At 41.8% G+C, this 17,491-nt stretch overlaps 2 protein-coding genes across 2 annotated transcripts; one reads left to right on the top strand and one right to left on the bottom strand.

Annotated features, from left to right (window-relative positions):
* Positions 1-2,438: 2,438 nt before the first annotated feature.
* On the bottom strand, positions 2,439-5,121 carry LOC139638107 (histone H2A.V). Its single transcript, XM_071512140.1, has 5 exons — positions 4,974-5,121; positions 3,704-3,781; positions 3,438-3,551; positions 3,173-3,302; positions 2,439-2,880 (listed from the first exon to the last, which is right to left on the bottom strand). Exons 1-5 carry the CDS (start codon positions 4,974-4,976, stop codon positions 2,819-2,821), a joined length of 387 nt encoding a protein of 128 aa, XP_071368241.1. The 5' UTR covers positions 4,977-5,121; the 3' UTR covers positions 2,439-2,818.
* Positions 5,122-5,687: 566 nt separating this feature from the next.
* On the top strand, positions 5,688-8,827 carry LOC139638108 (transcriptional regulator protein Pur-beta). The gene has a single exon (XM_071512141.1). The coding sequence runs from the start codon at positions 5,704-5,706 to the stop codon at positions 6,619-6,621; it is 918 nt and encodes a 305-aa protein (XP_071368242.1). The 5' UTR covers positions 5,688-5,703; the 3' UTR covers positions 6,622-8,827.
* Positions 8,828-17,491: the final 8,664 nt, after the last annotated feature.

The following is a 17,491-nucleotide window of genomic DNA, read 5'->3' as shown; positions in this document are numbered from 1 at the left end:
AAAAATGACATGGTTCCCAAAATAATCAATGTTTTGTGGGGCATTTTCTTTCTTTCTTTCTTTCTTTCTTTCTAGTTCAATGTCAAAGCCCGGTGGAGCAGTGGATCAATACATATAAATAATAAAATTTGTTAAATGACAGGGGAAATCCTTTGTACACTTTAAAATCAACAGCTTCTACACAGCAGTTTGTCACAGCATGTGACATTCAGCCTTTCACAATTAAGATAACTTCAGTGTGTGTGTGTGTGTGTGTGTGCGTGTATCTGTGCTACTCCAATAAACTGACATTAGCATATTTTACCTGGCCTAACTACTAAAAAAAGTGAATATATTAACATACATCTCCATCTTGATTATGGCAGAGGGGATTGGGTTTTGTAGAGGCTTTTGTACGGAAGCCCATTGAGGACAAACTGTATTTTATTTGCGCTGTTTTCCGGTGATAACAAGCTAATTTTCTTTGTTTTCTCAAGATATCGAGTCATTTGTTATCTTGAGATAACACATTTTGTTTTCCCAAGATAAGAACATATCTTTTTTCATTATCTTAAGATAAAGTAATGGGCAGAGAGTAGGCTAATTATGTCGTTATCTTGAGAAAAGCACCAAATGCTTAAATGCCTACAGTATTGTCAACCAGTCAGAGCATTCATTAAAGCCTGGGTGTAGGTGACATCATTTACACCAGGAAGTAGATTGGATTTCTAAATCTGTTTGATTCTGCTCAGTTTTTCAAAGGGCGTTAGTCAAATTTCCACAATGCTGACAGTTATAATAATTTTGGTAACTTTACATTAACAGGTCCTCTAATAACTTATACCATGAATTTGAGAAATTCAATTCTCTTTGCACTGGACCTTTAAAAAAAACTCCTGACTATCACTTCTGAATTTCTTTTTTTTTTTTTTTATGTTATTACCATACTATGTCTAAGACATTCCTATAAACACACATCATTTTGCTGTTGTTTTTGTACTGTATTTAACCCTAACCCTATAGTATTACTTCAGTTCTTTACAGTATGGGACTGGATATGTAGAGGAACATTACACTCTATGTACAGTATCTCAATATACTTGCTGGTCAGTCAAGGGAAGACATGACATGTCATTGTGAATATCACTGGCGCCCCCTGCTGGCAGTTTGTAAACCTGCAAGAGCAACCTTCTGTCAAACTGTCTTCCACTGTGAAAATGATGTGTGGCAGGTGAACAAAATGTGAATTTCAGTTACGATTTGCTCAATTAGGCTCAAAAAATGCGGCAGATTTTGTCACAGTGCTCTTAGTGGTCAAACACACTACTCCAAGAACAGAAATTCAACTGATTTGACTTGTGAGCTGCATGAAAAACCACACCATGTTACTCAAAGAGCGGGTCAATGGAAACTGAGATATTCAAAGGTCAAAATCATGACTAAAATGCACTTAAAATGCATTTTGAAGTCCACAGGAATGTATTCTGTGTACAGAATTTTTCTAGCTTGTAAGATTTTTATCAAGAATTCTGATCTTACCACCCAGAAAGTGGTGCAACCATACAAAAATGTTAATTTATGTACATTTACTGTATCTACCACTATTGAACCCTTTAAAATATGAATCATTGTAATGTCTAAAATGTATATAACTACTTGATTAAGAACTATATTGAAAAAATGAACCTTTTCATTGCAGTTTTGCTCTCTTCATGTATGTTTGGACAGTTGGACCACCTGACATTTTGGGACTTTGTAACTCCTAGAATCACTTGTGCATTGACATTAAATAGAAAATGCAGAATAATTTGATACATTACATTTGTTCCTTTGATAATTTGGAGGAAAAATAATGGTATTTGACACACAAAAAACCCATGTCATTTATCTGAGCACTGTAATATCTTACAGGTTCTGACTTCTTTACTTGAAACATCAAATGGATTTGGGTTCATGGCCTTTTAGCTAGTCGATGTTCAGGTACTGTTAAGACCTGTACGTTTTAAGCACTGATGTGGTTCAGATTAGCTTGTCTGATGCAGCTTTTCAGTCACCGGTCTATCTGCATCTTTCCTTCTCCGTCTCTCTACAGGAGATCACAGATGGCAGGACATTTGCTCCACAGTGAGCCGATGCTGCAGCATCTCGGCTGCCTGCTCTGCCGAGTCAGTACAGCAGCTGAGGATCGGACTGCGGACTAAGAAATTTTAAGCATAACACATTTCTGAAATCTGCATCTGCAAGTCAACAGCAAACACACACAGATCTAGCAGAAGATTGCAATATAGCTTGTTTAGATAAGGTTTTATATTGATAGAAAAAAAATATCCAATCAATATTTCACTATCGCTGTAGCAGAACACAAAACTACAGTAAGTCAACTTCCAAAAATGCACCATACCTCACATTTAGCTATTGTGTGTTGGTAGACCAATGCTCTAAACCAGAAAAAAGTCTCCTTAAAAAGTTGTATTTTTAATAAAAGGATAAGTGCAATGAAATAACCACAAAACAAGTTTTTTTATATAAAAAATGGTTTTAACAATTCCATTTTTCAGTATAAAACATTACAGAATCCCAGGCCAATCAAACAAATTCACTGTCACCATTTGACATAATCATGAACTCCCCAGTCAGACGTACTACAATAACATACAAAGTTTTTTTTATTCCATTATGGGGTTTTCCGGTTTTTTTCCTACTTATGGGAAAATATTACAATAACACAAAGCCTAACAATCACTCTTCGTTTGCTATAATATTAATAATAAAAAAGAACAAATGTGAACTCCTGGTCCGATGCAAGCCCAAGCCGCCACAGTTCTGGTCAACATGGCATCTATGCAGTCTTCTGCTGGCCCTTCTTCCCAATGAGGGATTTGTGGATGTGGGGGATCACACCTGAAAACAGCAACACAAGGCGGTCAGACAGGTGCATGCATGAAGCGGCGGTAGATGACAGGCCTTTAGAGAGGATATTTCAGCTGAATGTGTAGAATAAGCAGACATGATCGACACCAAGACGCTTCTATCACATGCGATTATGGTATGTGTATAGCCATGTAATCAGGACAACATGAGGAAAAGAAACTGTGGGGAAAGTGGAAGACGTCCAGAAATGAAACCGAGATTTGTGCCGTGTTCCAAAATAAACCGAGTTCATCCATAAGGTGCGTGGGCGCTGCGAACTCACCTCCTCCAGCGATGGTGGCTTTGATGAGGGAGTCCAACTCCTCGTCACCACGGATGGCCAGCTGCAAGTGACGGGGAGTGATACGCTTCACCTTCAGATCTTTGGAGGCGTTGCCCGCCAACTCTAGTACCTGGGAACAAATATAGAGCAGAAACAAACAAACAAAATGAGTGGAAACAGCCTTGGTGTGATTCATCTACCATTTCACAGGAAAACACACGCATGCTATGACATCCAGTAGCATGCGAGTTAGATAATGTCCTACTTCAGCGGTGAGGTACTCGAGGATGGCTGCACTGTACACAGCTGCTGTGGCTCCTACGCGGCCATGGCTGGTCGTGCGGGTCTTCAAGTGCCTGTGGATACGACCCACTGGGAACTGGCAGGAAACAGACGAGAGCAGGGTGTTAGAAGCCGAGAGAAAAACAAAGAGGGCTGATTCTCCGTCATCACTGAGGGAGGCGAGAAATGCAGGCAAAACAGATAAACAAACGGCCACACATGGAGCTAGAATGAGGTGCTTGATTTTACCTGCAGTCCAGCCCTCTGGGAGCGTGATACTGCTTTCGCCTTGGCTTTGCCACTGTCTTTTCCTGCCTTGCCACCAGCCTGTATGGAGGAAAATTCAAAGGTTACAGAGAATAGTAGAAGACAAAAATTAGACAAGAGACATTAAACTGTGCCAGGGACATGTATGACACGACTGAGGTCTCACTTCCTGCAAAAGGCACAATATTATGTCCTCTGGCTTCCTAACACGACTAAGCTCCAGCTCTCTACAAATCAATGTCTGCTTTTCAATTCAAGTTGCCAGTGAGTGTAAGAAACCTGTCCTATTACCAACATGAGCAACTTACACTCATCATATTCATAACATTGCCTGAACTGGTCAAATCAAGTTACAAGTCAACCGAAATACAAATAAATGACAAAACCACATAATAAAGCAATGTAATGTGTATAGAAGGCTGGCTAGACCGCAGCACTTTCCCGCCAATCAAAAAACACAACATGTAACGTTAGCAGCTGATTAACAACTCCAAGGCGGTAACGGTTCCTGGCACTTGCACACAAAAACGTTTAATAAACCGATGTAACAAAGTAGATAAATATTCAACCTCTCTGTAAAACGAGAAAAGTTAGAAGCTGTCAGCGGGCTGCTGTCAGTGAGCCGCGGCATACGGCAAATAGACGCGCCGCTTTAACGAAAGCTAACGTTAACTTTTCAATCCCCGGCGACCAGTTTCTGTAAAAAGTTTGCCACAATAAGTCTCGTTAACGTCCCTGCATGTAAATCTATCATAAATAGTGTTACGACACTATCCACATGCATAACGTTAAACATTAATTTTGTTATACAGCTAGCATTATCAATCAGAACTCAAATAATAGCCAGCTGCTCTCCAACTAACAGCTAACGTTAAGCCAATGAAATGGCTAACCGTGTAGCTCGCTAACGTCGGCTAATCCACCTTTCGGAGAGGATACCTTAAGTCAAACGCACTGGCCACACTATTTAAGATCAGAACGTATTGTAAATGTATTATTCTCACTCTCGCAAACCTATACTAGCAAATATTCGGCTCTTGCCGGGAATCGAAAGTCAAACTCACCAAGCTAACGCTAACGCTAATGTGTTAGCTGACACTTAGCTCTTTAGCAAGCTTTTTAACCACACACGTTCTGGTCGAATTTGCACAGTTCAAATTCAAACAGTCGTTATTACAATTCCGCCACAAACACAGAAAAAATACAGCACCGACTCCCGCAACACAATTAGCAACAAACAACAAGCACATACCATTTTTCCGTTTCGTTATTTGAATGTGGAACTGAGTAGATCGCAAACAATTTCGGCTCCCGAAAGGAAAGAAACAATAAACCCTTCAGCAAATCTTTGCGTGCGACCCCTCGCGGGAGTAAAGGCAACCAATCAGGGTCGCCGTTGTTACTTCGAATCTCCCTTTCGACCAATCGCCGCACGCTTTACACACATTTACCCATCCCCCACCCTGAGATCAGCATGCCTTTTGCGCACGAAACCAACAAGTAGGCGGGACTGTCCGTGATACAGTTGGAAGTGTCCTTCCAGGGGCATCCGTCCCAAAATGTACAAAATACATTATCAGGAGGCCGTAGTTTAGATAATCACTTCAGATTTACTACCTGGGTATCGGTGACAAATGCCTTTGTATCGAGATTGCGTCTGGAAATTGGGAATATCAACAGTTAGTGCACCGACGAACAAATTCGCTCGTGCTACTATTTGTTAAACATAACATTTATTCTGATTTGAAGACCAATTATGGATTATAAATACAATATGTACTCGAATGTCATCCACTAGGCGGGTACGTTCTCTTGACAGGCAGGGGGATCCGCCAATGAAAACGCACGCCCTCGATCTGATGTTGTGATTGGCAGCCGCGGTAGCCTATCGGCGCTCAGTAGCCAGCGTCCGGTTCCTCCGCGAGCTCGGTGAGCAAGGGGGGGTCAAAGATACGCAGAGAAACTGGCTGCTGGTGGCGAAGATGGCGGATGGGGACAGTGGCAGTGAACGCGGTGGCAGCAGCGGTGGTGGAGGGGGAGGAGGCAGCGGGTTTCAGCACTACCAGCGGGAACCGGAGACCCAGGAGCTGGCCTCGAAGAGACTGGACATTCAGAACAAACGGTTCTACCTGGATGTAAAGCAGAACGCCAAAGGCCGGTTCATAAAAATCGCCGAGGTCGGCGCCGGGGGCTCGAAAAGTCGACTGACCCTTTCCATGTCAGTTGCGGCAGAGTTTCGTGACTACCTGGGAGATTTCATAGAGCACTACGCCCAGCTTGGGCCTAGCAGCCCGGAGCAGATCGCTCAATCCTCCGGTGGGGATGACACCGGGCCTAGACGGGCCTTGAAGAGCGAGTTCCTGGTGCGAGAGAACCGAAAATACTACCTCGATCTGAAGGAGAACCAGCGAGGGAGGTTTCTCCGGATCCGACAGACCGTCAACCGTGGGCCCGGTTTTGGAGTCGGCGGAGGTGGCATCCCCGGGGGTGGCATGCAGGCCGGACAAACCATCGCCCTCCCGGCCCAGGGCTTAATAGAGTTCCGCGACGCCTTGGCCAAGTTGATAGATGATTACGGGGGAGATGACGAGGAGCTGGCCGGCGGCGGAGGGGCCGGGGGCTACAGCGAGCTTCCGGAGGGCACCTCCATCATGGTGGACTCCAAGCGGTTCTTCTTTGACGTGGGATCTAACAAGTATGGAGTTTTCCTGAGGGTGAGCGAAGTTAAGCCCAGTTACAGAAACTCTATTACAATCCCGTTCAAAGCATGGAGCAAGTTTGGGGGCGCGTTCAGCCGCTACGCCGAGGAAATGAAAGAGATCCAGGAGAGGCACAGGGATAAAATGTACGAGAGGAGAGCAGGAGAGGAGTCGGAGGGCGACGACGTGGACGACGATTGATCAAGCTGGCTGCTTGTAATCAAGCTGACAACATGATGCAAAGCCTGGAGATAGAGAAAGAGAGAGAGAGAGAGAGAGAGAGAGGAACGACTATTCTGTGCATGACGAATCGAACTTAAAAAGCTAAAACAATGGAGTAAATAAAAAGTATATTTGACTGAGAAATTACTGTCTATATAAGAGAATCGTGTTCTAAAGTTTTAGGTGGATGTTATAGCTAAATGAGTGCGGACTGCAGTAGTCAGCTCCTGTATGAGATTCCCCATTGATGAAAAAAAAATATATCTATATTGATTGTCCATTTGATAACCTCACACATGTAGCCCAGCAAATTAAGTTTGACAGTGCTCAAGACACAGCAGTAGGTTACCAGTCCCACTTCTTGATTGATATCCAACGGTAAGAGCTCACCTGGACCTGACCTGTAGCCTGTATGATGACAATAAGAAAGTGTGACTTATCCAAACCGAGAGGTGTGTGGAGGAGAGCACCTGCATCACTCACCACGGCCGTGTGTGTGTGTGACGTGTTTGTCAAAGTGACCAGACAGACACCAGAGCCACTGTCTCAGCTATAGGGGGCATCCTTGGCATCGCAGGACGTCCGCCCAGCAAGGTCCCGTAAGGGGATCTGTCAACAAAACAAAAGCACACGACTTGTTTGGACTCTGAACGCCACCTGGTTCTATCAAAGCAGGCTCGGCGTCCGCTCCAGCATCCTCCAGGTGCCAAACCCCTGCTCCGATAGCTGAAACGCTGTGAAATGCTCAACACCCACGCGGCTTGTTGTGTCTCAGGGCCGGCATGCCCCATCTGTACGGGTACATCAGCGTTACCCGGGCCTCTACGCCATCCTCAAGAGGTTGTGAGTGTTAACCTGGTCAGCCAGTCACTGCAGTCAAGAGTCCGTGGCAACTGATGACGCCTCACACGACGCAGGCCCAAGTTTGACCCCTGACCTCTCCTCCACGGGCCGCGGTGAGCCAGGACCTCTCTGGCACTGGTCACCATTTCCGAGTTGATTATCAAAGCTTAATATTGCCGGGCTTCAGCTGCAGTCTCAAGGGAATCCTCCTTGACGACTTGTTTCGGGTGCTCAATTTGGATCCTTTAATCTTGAACTCAGACCATTAATGACTGAAGCAATATTCAGTCTGATTGTAAAAAAAAATTAGGTGCTTTTGGAAAACAAGAACCCACAGTGAGCTGCTGTACCTAAAGAAAAAAAAAAAAGAAAAAAAAATATACTGGAAGAGATTTACTTACTAAAAGATCAAGTATAGATAGAATTATTTTTCAAAAGAGATATATTGAAATATGTCTAAGAAATATGAGAAATTTATTAGATAACGCTGCCTAAAGTGGCTTATTTAAAACACTAAACTTGGATGCAACTGTCCAGGGTGATATTTCATACCTGCTTTTTTTCCTAACATTTCTTTTATTCCTTAGAGGAAATTAAGAAGAGTACAAAAAAAAATTGATAACACAGTATATTATTAGCAATTTCTAGAAACAACTTCATTCAAATAGTATGTCAGCTAACACTCAGCACTCCAGTTCACTTTACAGCGCATCAAGTTGTCCCCTTGTCTCAATCCACCCGTTTTACCATGCTTTGTCACAAATTGGCTTTCCATCAGTTGCCATAAGACAAACATAAACATCTACAATCATCAACATTATGTCTTTAGCGCTCCTTTTTAAATATGATCATTTTTGCATGCCTGCTCTTAGCGGAGCTGCCTTGTGTTCTTTTCTTTTGCATACTCTGATTGCTGTATGATGGTATTTATCCATTTTTGCGCGCGGTTTCAAGTTTTTCTTTCTGTATTGCAATGGAGAAAAAAAAAAAAAAGGTTCAAAGTTTACTTCTCAGTCTAATAAAAAAGCCACAAACTTCCCACGCTCTTGGGAATGTCACTTTCATTGTCCCACTTCCTTTGGTGTGTAACCCTCGTTGAATTTTACTTCACCCCCCTTCAACACAGCAGAGAATTTGCCATACAAAAAAACATCTGGGAGCAATAGTTTTTTCTTTTCTATTGATATAAATATACTATATATAATATACACATGAGATTGAACTACATCCTTCTTCCTGTACTGTGTTACGTGAAATGGCAGCTGTTTCAGTCATGTGTGTTCTGCTGTAATATTCTACCAAGTTCCTTTCAACGAGAAATAAAAAAGGTTTTTGCTCAGGAGAGGTGTGGTGTTTTTATCTTCCCATATGCTGTAACTTCTGTGTTTGCAGGATCAGTCTAGGGAAGGTTGGTGTTTTTTGGGGTTTTTTGTGATATCAGCCAATGAATGTGAAGTAATGGTTGGTAGTTGGGCAGCCTAGTCAGCAACAGGTGCCTGTTGAGAGTAACAGAAGAGCCTCTTTCTACCTTGACCAGACATCTGTTCCCACTTCTCCCTGCTCTAGTAGAGGAGTGCTTTCATCTGACGTCAATACAGTTCAGCAGGTGAAGGGTTTCATTCCAAAATAATTCATTTTTCTCAAGCAACCTGAAGTTCAATCTTCAATACTGTCAGAGATATAAAGAAATCCCCACCTCGAAAAATGATATTTTGTAAGCAAAGGTGTTAAGACATCTATTGACTTCAGTAATATTATATAACGGCTTTTGTTTCCCTGCCATTTTGTCAAAGTAGATGCCACTTTTTTCAAATGGTGGACGTCATGATTTGCAGTGAAACTTGTCGGCTACAATTTACACAAAAACAAAGATATTTTCAATGCTCTTTACACCATTTATTTGAAATGGGCAGATGAAAGTGTGTGAGAAATGTTTTCATGGCGACAGACACCTTATATCCACTGATATAGTTGAGAGTCTATGCGGGCACAAAGTGTTCCCACCTCAGGTTTCATTCCTAGATAATTCATTTTTCTCAAACGATCTGAAGTTCAATCCTCAGTACTTTCACAAATATAGAACATCCCCGCCTCGAAAAATGTTATTTTGTAAGCAAACGGTATTTAGACAGCGAATGACTTCAGTGATATTACACAACAGCTTCTGTTTCCCTGCCATTTTGTCAAAGTAGATGCCACTTTTTTCAAATGGTGGACATCATGATTTGCAGTGAAACTTGTCAACTACAATTTACACAAGAACAAACATATTTTCAACGCTCTTTAGATTCAGATTCATTATTGCCAAGTACATATGCACATATGAGGAACTTGGTAAGTCGGTGACAGACAAACAAACGAAACAATAACACAACAATGTAACAGTAAAATGGCAACATTCAGACACAAGCAAGAGACAATAGGCAGTAAATTCATGATAAAAAAACACGTCAATATCACCACTGTCATATACTCACGAAATACAATATGTTAAATTTTGAAAATTTGATTGTGCACTCAAATGTTTGCTTAATTTTTAAGATCATTCATAATGCTGCTCCTCCCCCCTTGAGGAACTTTGTCATACTCAGCTCAGAAAAAACAACACGAGCCACTAGGTCAACCACTCGGGGGGAGTGCAGAATTCCACAACGCAAGACCTCTCTTGGCCAATCATCTTTCACCTTTATGGCCATAAAACAGTGGAACAGTCTTCCAACAGAACTAATAACAACAACAAATCTGCAAACCTTTTCCCGTCTAACAAAACAGTGGATACTTACACAGCAAAGCTGTACACATTTGTAAATTAGTGTTGTTGGTGGTGAGGGGGTGGGGGTGGGGGTTTGTGTCAGGTTTGGGGATGTGGGGATGATTGTGTTTGTATACTCTTATTGATTACCATGATATTTTTGTACTCTTTTAATGTGTAATTTTCGTACAATTTTATTATTTTACTTACCTGCCCAGGGACTACGGGCGGAAAATAGCAATTTGCTAAAACCTGGTACATTACATCTCTCCTTGTTTTATAAGGTTAATGTTCTTTGTACTTTGTCCCTGTTCAAATAAAGAAATTCATTCATTCATTCATTCATTATAGTATACAGTATATTGAAGCAGTGCAATTAGCAGTTAAAAAAAATGAGAATGGCACTAGAAAATATGAATGTAAATATAAAAAATGTACGGCATTTATTTGAAATGGGCAGATGAAAGACAAGTGTACCACCATCAGAAAGTATGAGGACAACTTAGACTGAGTGTGAGGCGTTTTCATGGCAACACACACCTTATAGTCGAGGGTGTATGCAGGCACACAGTGCACCCACCTCTCTCCCTTGAGATAACACGGTCCACCCACCTATCATCCTGACTGACACTGTCTTACATTGAACAGTGGAGTCACAGCATCTCTTCACTTACTATAACCCAGGAAGCAGTGGGAGTGTGAGGTCGGTGTGTGTGTGTGTGTGTGTGCTGAGGTTTGCGTATCCTAAAAATACCCACACCCACACAGGAGGAGCACATGGGGCAGGTCAACAGGGCAGCGTGTCAAAGGTCAGACTGGGCGGTTTTTGTCCAGAAGTGGAGGAAGTTACTCAGCTGTCTGCAGTCTGTCGGGCCACAGACAGAGGGAAGTGGATGCCTGTTAGGGTGTGGTTGAAAAGCCAGACGGGCAACGGCCAGACTGTCGCCCCACTCAGCAGAGGAAGGTGTCACATGCTGCAGAGAAAGGGCATTGTTTTGTTTTGTGTGTTTTGTTTTGGGTTTTTTTTTTACAGTTTTTAAAACACATTTTTAAGCGCCAGACTGAAGTCTCATTTCAGAAAATCTCAAGCAGAATAATAAAAAAAAAAAAAAAAAACAGACAATCACTTGATATGTTCAGCTGCATTTCACTTTTTAGTGAAATTAGCAAGTGTTTAGTTTAGCAAGTGGAAAAGTCACACATCCAAAAAAGTAGGGCTGAAAGACTAATTGCGATTATTTCACAGAACATTGCAATTGCGATTTAAACTGTGATTCACATCACCCCAGGTTTTGCTTGTCATAAATTTTTTAGAGCTTTAAAATTGTTTAAAGAAAAGATGCTTTTGTTAAAATAAAACACTGATGTCAGTGTGGAGGATTTACTGAGTTTGAATATGATGAAAGGTTTTGATTCATGGACCAAAGATTACCATACACCTTGTTCAGAAATCCATTTTGGACGCTCCTCTCTCTTAAGCCTCTGTGATTTGGAAATTGCAGAAGTTCATATTGTGATTTCAATTTGTTTTTTTTTTTTTAGATTAATTGTTCAGCTCTACAAAAAAGGTTGTGGAAGTGCGTTGGATAAATACTTTTTCGGAGTTTAACAGATAATCTCATTCAGAGAAATGTGCATACAAGCCGAGTAAAGATTTGTACACAAAGAGAATAGGCGTGCTCGACTCAAAACTTGAACTTCTTCGGGTGCCGACTCAAGAAACATAAGCTATATAGAAAAATGTCTGCACTCACATATATATATATTTATGCCAGTCTTTTATTTGCACAGCAGCAACGCGTACATTGTTGCTGTTATGCAAATAAATAAATAGCTTAAAGATTTGTACACTACATGACAGTGGCCTGGGACAGTGGAACAGCGCTGCTAGTTGCACAAGTTAGCGTGTGACCTCCCCTAGTTTGAGTAAGACATCAGACATTAGATGTTGTGGTCATGCTTATGCAGCAGATCTGGATGACAGGAAGACGCTGTGCTGTGACAAATGCTGACCTTGTGAGGGCATGCAAAGTCTAGACTAAATAGGGATTTCCCAGAATATGATATCAGCTCCATGCTACAGAGCACAGTTTCTGAGAAAAAAAGGTGCGAATCGGCTCCCAGAGATCATCACAGATTTGTCATGGGTCGCGTTCAGTGGTAGAACAAGTACTCAGAACTTTTACATAAGTAAAAGTAGAAATACCACAGTATAAAATAATCTGTTACAAGTAAAAGTCCTGCATTCAAAATGTTACTTAAGTAAAAGTACAAAAGTATTAGCATCAAAATGTACTTAAAGCAACAAAAGTAAAAGTACTCATTATGCAGAATGGCCCATTTCAGAATAATACAGAATATATTATATTATTGAATTATAATTATTGACGCATTAATGTGTAAGCATCACTTTAATGTTGCAGCTGGAAAAGGTGGGGTTGATTTCCACTATTTTATATACTACTGGGTAGCTTACAGTAATCTATAATAATACATCACAATTTATTTGTTGATTATATTTTGTATCAGAGGTTTGATTCTCTGCCCGAACCCGAGACCGGCCCGGTCCGGCCCATGGGTCGGGCCCAGGTCGGGTAGGAATTTCCCCTCCATTCCTCGGGGCCGGGCCGGGCCGGTCTCATGGTCACATATAACGCCTTTTTTTTTTTTTTTATATAATTGGGGTGGGGAGTAAGCTATTTGGTGTGATAATCAGAATGTTATATGTAGGCCCCAGATATACTATATATATATATATATATATATATATATATATATATATATATATATGCATGCGTAAAGGCTGCTCAGATTTGTTGAACCAACTGAAACAAGTTTCACTTCCGTGTCGCTATTCATTAAGATCCCGTGCGTAATTCTGAACAGATTTCTGTCATTCAAATTTCTCTGTAATCCGCAAAGTCTGATTGTTAATTCTTGTGTCAATTATGTTTTTATCACCAGTCAATCAAAGGTTACGATTTGAAATGTAGGCAAAGTGTTGGGTTTTCGCTGCCTACGGCACCACTCGCTTTGTGATTCCTTTGCGAGAGGAAGTAGGCTGTTCAGTAAGATCCCGCACGTAACTCTGAACAGATTTTTGTCATTCAAACAACTCGGAATTAGTTTCCTTATAAACAGCCAACTTACTAAGAAAATTTCTGTTTTAAGCCAGGCTCGGGCCCATAAATGCAGCCAATGGGACGGGCCCGTGCCGGGCTCAGACAGAACGTGCACGGGCTCGGGTCGGGCTTGTTTTTTTGGGCCCGATCTAAGGTCTGTTTTGTATTAATAATCTGAATCTGCAAAGTAACTAGTTACTTAAGTTATCAAATAAAGGTAGTGGAGTAAAAAGTACAATATTTCCCTCTGAAATGGAGTGTGTAGTGGAGTAGAAGTATAAAGTAGCATAAAATGGTAATACTCAAGTAAAGTACAAATACCTCAAAATTGTACTTAAGTGCAGTATTCGAGTAAATGTAGGCCTACTTAGTTACTTTCCACCTCTGAGTGTCGTTCAATGAGGCTTACAGGAAGGATCATGGCCGACGTGACACTAGAGCTGATTCAAAGTCGGTTGGTGAGCTAATACAGCTTCCAGAAGCCCTCCACAGCACGGCATGACGACTAACTCCTAACCCTAAAACGGGAAACATTCATCCTTTTTGTGACAGAAACCAACTGCCGCTACGCAATCAATAAGAGCTTTGTGTGGCATCATCCGGAAAACACGCAGACACCAAATGACCTTGGAGACGCATCGCCATGCTCCGTCCCTGAAATAAAGCTGCAATATGAATCTGTGAGGCTGTGGCTCCAGGCTGGGTGATACCAGCCGGACTGTTTCTCTGATAAAGTGTCGTATCTATTTAAAAGGCTCGCAAGTCTGTATTACATTTCACCACAGTGTCATCAGTGCACTCTGTGATCCACGGCGCCCCATGATGATGATGCTAAATCCACTGCTGCCTCTTCCACTTCCTCTATTCAGCCTTGTGATGCAGCCACAGACACGCTGCCCATTTCCCTCATGTGCACACGCATAGTCTCTCACTCACGTACACATGTACCACTCCCAGGCCGGGTCCCTCCCCCCTGCGTTACACACAGCTTCCACGACCTCTCTGAGCCGAGTCGAGTGATGAATAGTGTGTGTGTGTGTGTGTGTGTGTGCGAGAGAGAGAGAGAGAGAGAGAGAGAGAGAGAGGGAAACGAAGAGAGAGAGCAGTAATATGTGTGAGTGAGAGAGGGGACAGCTCAAGGGCACGTAATACCACACTGGGCCCTGTGCCAGTGGGAGAGGGGATTATTTCTCGTGGCCCTGGTGTCCCGCTGGCCCGCCGCGGAGATACGAGCCACGCTAAGCTGCCCGTCCATCAGCCTGAGCAGGGGAGGAAGCTGCTATCTATGTGATGTCACCATAATAGCTTTATTCAATCACATACATACAGCATGAATACATGAATACACCCGGCGCCCAACCCCCCCCCCCCCTCCGCCGCCCCCTAACCCTACACACACAAGCTGCCCATCAATAATGCATGCTGCAAGTTGTCAGCAGTGTATTGCGATGCAGAGGTGAGGCAGCTGGTGGAGGCCTGAGCTGTGAGATTTCACTTGCGATTCCGTGACGCAACTCATTCATTTCACTAGGGCTGCAACTAACGATTATTTTCATTGTCGATTAATCTGTCGATTATTTTCTCAATTAATCGATTAGTTGTTTGGTCTATAAAATGTCAGAAATTGGTGAAAAATGTGGATCAGTGTTTCCCAAAGCCCAAGATGACGTCCTCAAATGTCTTGTTTTGTCCACAACCCAAAGATATTCAGTTTACTGTCATAGAGGAGTAAAGAAACCACAAAATATTCACATTTAAGAAGCTGGAATCAGAGAATTTTGACTTATTATTCTTAAAAAATTACTCAAACCGATTAATCGATTATCAAAATAGTTGGCGATTAATTTAATAGTTGACAACTAATCGATTAATCGATTAATTGTTGCAGCTCTACATTTCACCACAAATTGGAAACACATCACAAAGCTGAAACAGCAGCTTAATGCAACAATGTCAAATGTCAGTTTTGTTTTGCCAGTCCAACACTGACTGGCAATTGCACCCAAAGGTGGAAGGTCTAATTACATTAGACCAAGGACGTTATCATCGATCTGGTCCTTGACATCAGCCGGACAGTCGTGTAATAATATTGTTTCTTGTGTAGTGATTGTTTATACAGCTGAGTATCATCGCCATATCAGTGAAAGCAGATGCTCTGCCAGTGAATAATATTATCAATATACTATAAATAAATCAGCATCGGCCCAAGAATAGAGCCTTGAGGCACACCGCACTTCATGAACAAAGCAGAAGAAACAGAGTTTATGTTTACAGGGGAGATGAGAACAAGTCGTGGACAGTGATCCCAGAGATGCCAATCCCAATTTCTCGGTCAGTCACGCTTACCCGAGAGCGTATGTGACCTGTACCTGATGAACATGGAGAACTCGCCAGAATCAGCAGATTCAGTATGAGATGATGAAGTGGATGCTGTTCATGAAAAGCTGAGAGAACCGCATAGATACATACATCAGTAATTTTCCAATGGGAAATCCCCAACATCCTATTCAGCAGAAAGGAGAGTGATTTTGAAATTTCACTTTAAGGACATTAGTCAAGAAAAATATTCCCTGCTGACACGCACTGAACACTTTTACTGACTGAGAAGTGTGTGTGTGTGTGTGTGTGTGTGTGTGTGTGTTGGGGGGGGGGGGGGGGGGGGAGTTTAGACTCTGATTTTAGACTCTGGTTTAAATTTTAATTCTCATTTTAACAAGGTCATTAAAACATCCTTTTTTCATCTTAGGAATGTCGCTAAAGTCAGACCTTCTTTAACTCAGAAAGATGCTGAAATAGTCAAGTCAAGTCAAGTTTATTTATATAGCCCTTTGTCACAAGCATGTCTCAGAGGACTTCACAGAGAGTGTGTCTAGCTAGGTCTAATTACATTAGACCAAGGACGTTATCATCGATCTGGTCCTTGACATCAGCCGGACAGTCGTGTAATAATATTGTTTCTTGTGTAGTGATTGTTTATACAGCTGAGTATCATCGCCATATCAGTGAAAGCAGATGCTCTGCCGGTGAATAATATTATCAATATACTATAAATAAATCAGCATCGGCCCAAGAATAGGCAAGGCAAAAAGGCAAGGCAAATTTATTTATATAGCACATGTCATACCCAAAGGCAACCCAAGGTGCTTTACAGAGAACACATGCAAAAGCACAAGAAACAAATGATAAAAACATTAAAAGCGAGCAAGCAAAAGGACACAGAATAAAAACAATAAAAGCAAACAGGCAAATGCCCACAGATTAAAAAAAAAATAGTAGTATAAAAGAAAATCAATTAAAAGCAATGGTAAACAGGTAGGTCTTTAGCTTAGATTTAAAAGTAGTCAGCATTGGCTCAAGTCTCAGCTCCACTGGCAATTTGTTCCACATTTGAGCAGCATGGAAGCTAAAGGCAGCTTCACCATGTTTTGTTTTTACTCTGGGAACAGTCAGTAATCCAGAACCAACCGACCTAAGAGGTCTGCAAGGTTCGTATTGGGTCAGGAGATCTGATAGGTATCTTGGACCTAAACCGTTCAATGATTTATGGACAAGTAATAGAATTTTGAAATTGATTCTGTGGGAAACAGGTAGCCAATGTAGTGCTCTGAGAACTGGAGTTATATGCTGGTATTTTTTGGTCCTTGATACAACCCTGGCAGCCGCATTTTGGATGAGCTGAAGCTGTCTGATTGCTGTCTTAGACAGACCTGTAAACAGTCCGTTGCAGTAGTCCAGCCTGCTAGAGATAAAAGCATGCACAAGTTTCTCTAGGTCAGGTTTTGACATCAAGTCTCTGATCCTTACAATGTTTTTAAGGTGATAAAAGGCTGATTTAGTTATTGATTTAATGTGACTACTGAAATTTAAGTCTGAATCCAGGATAACACCGAGGTTTCTAGCTTGATTTTTGCTCTTAAAGGACAGACTATTTAGGTGAGCAGAGACTCTAAGTCTTTCTTCTTTGGCCCCAAAAACAATGACTTCAGTTTTTTCTTCATTTAACTGGAGAAAATTTTGGAACATCCAGCTACTAATTTGTTTAATGCATTGTCCCAGGGAGTCTATTGAACTGTACTCGTTAGGTGACACGGCTATATATATTTGCGTATCATCTGCATACATGTGATATGAA

This window comes from Centroberyx affinis, unplaced genomic scaffold (assembly GCF_046629955.1).
Source record: "Centroberyx affinis isolate AG114_WGS23_722 - 3 ecotype Tasmania unplaced genomic scaffold, CSIRO-AGI_Caff_v1 ptg006120l_1, whole genome shotgun sequence".
In the NCBI taxonomy this organism is placed as follows: Eukaryota; Metazoa; Chordata; class Actinopteri; order Beryciformes; family Berycidae; genus Centroberyx; species Centroberyx affinis.
This window is presented reverse-complemented; position numbering and strand designations above follow the sequence as displayed.

Bases quoted from the DNA above. Each gene is read 5' to 3' on its own strand.
- LOC139638107 (XM_071512140.1), bottom strand. The intron at 3,303-3,437 runs GTAGGACATTAT...ATTTGTTCCCAG, and splicing joins TCGAGTACCTCACCGCTGAA to GTACTAGAGTTGGCGGGCAA. The intron at 2,881-3,172 runs GTGAGTTCGCAG...TGCTGTTTTCAG, and splicing joins AGCCACCATCGCTGGAGGAG to GTGTGATCCCCCACATCCAC.
- LOC139638108 (XM_071512141.1), top strand. From the start codon at position 5,704: ATGGCGGATGGGGACAGTGGCAGTGAACGCGGTGGCAGCAGCGGTGGT.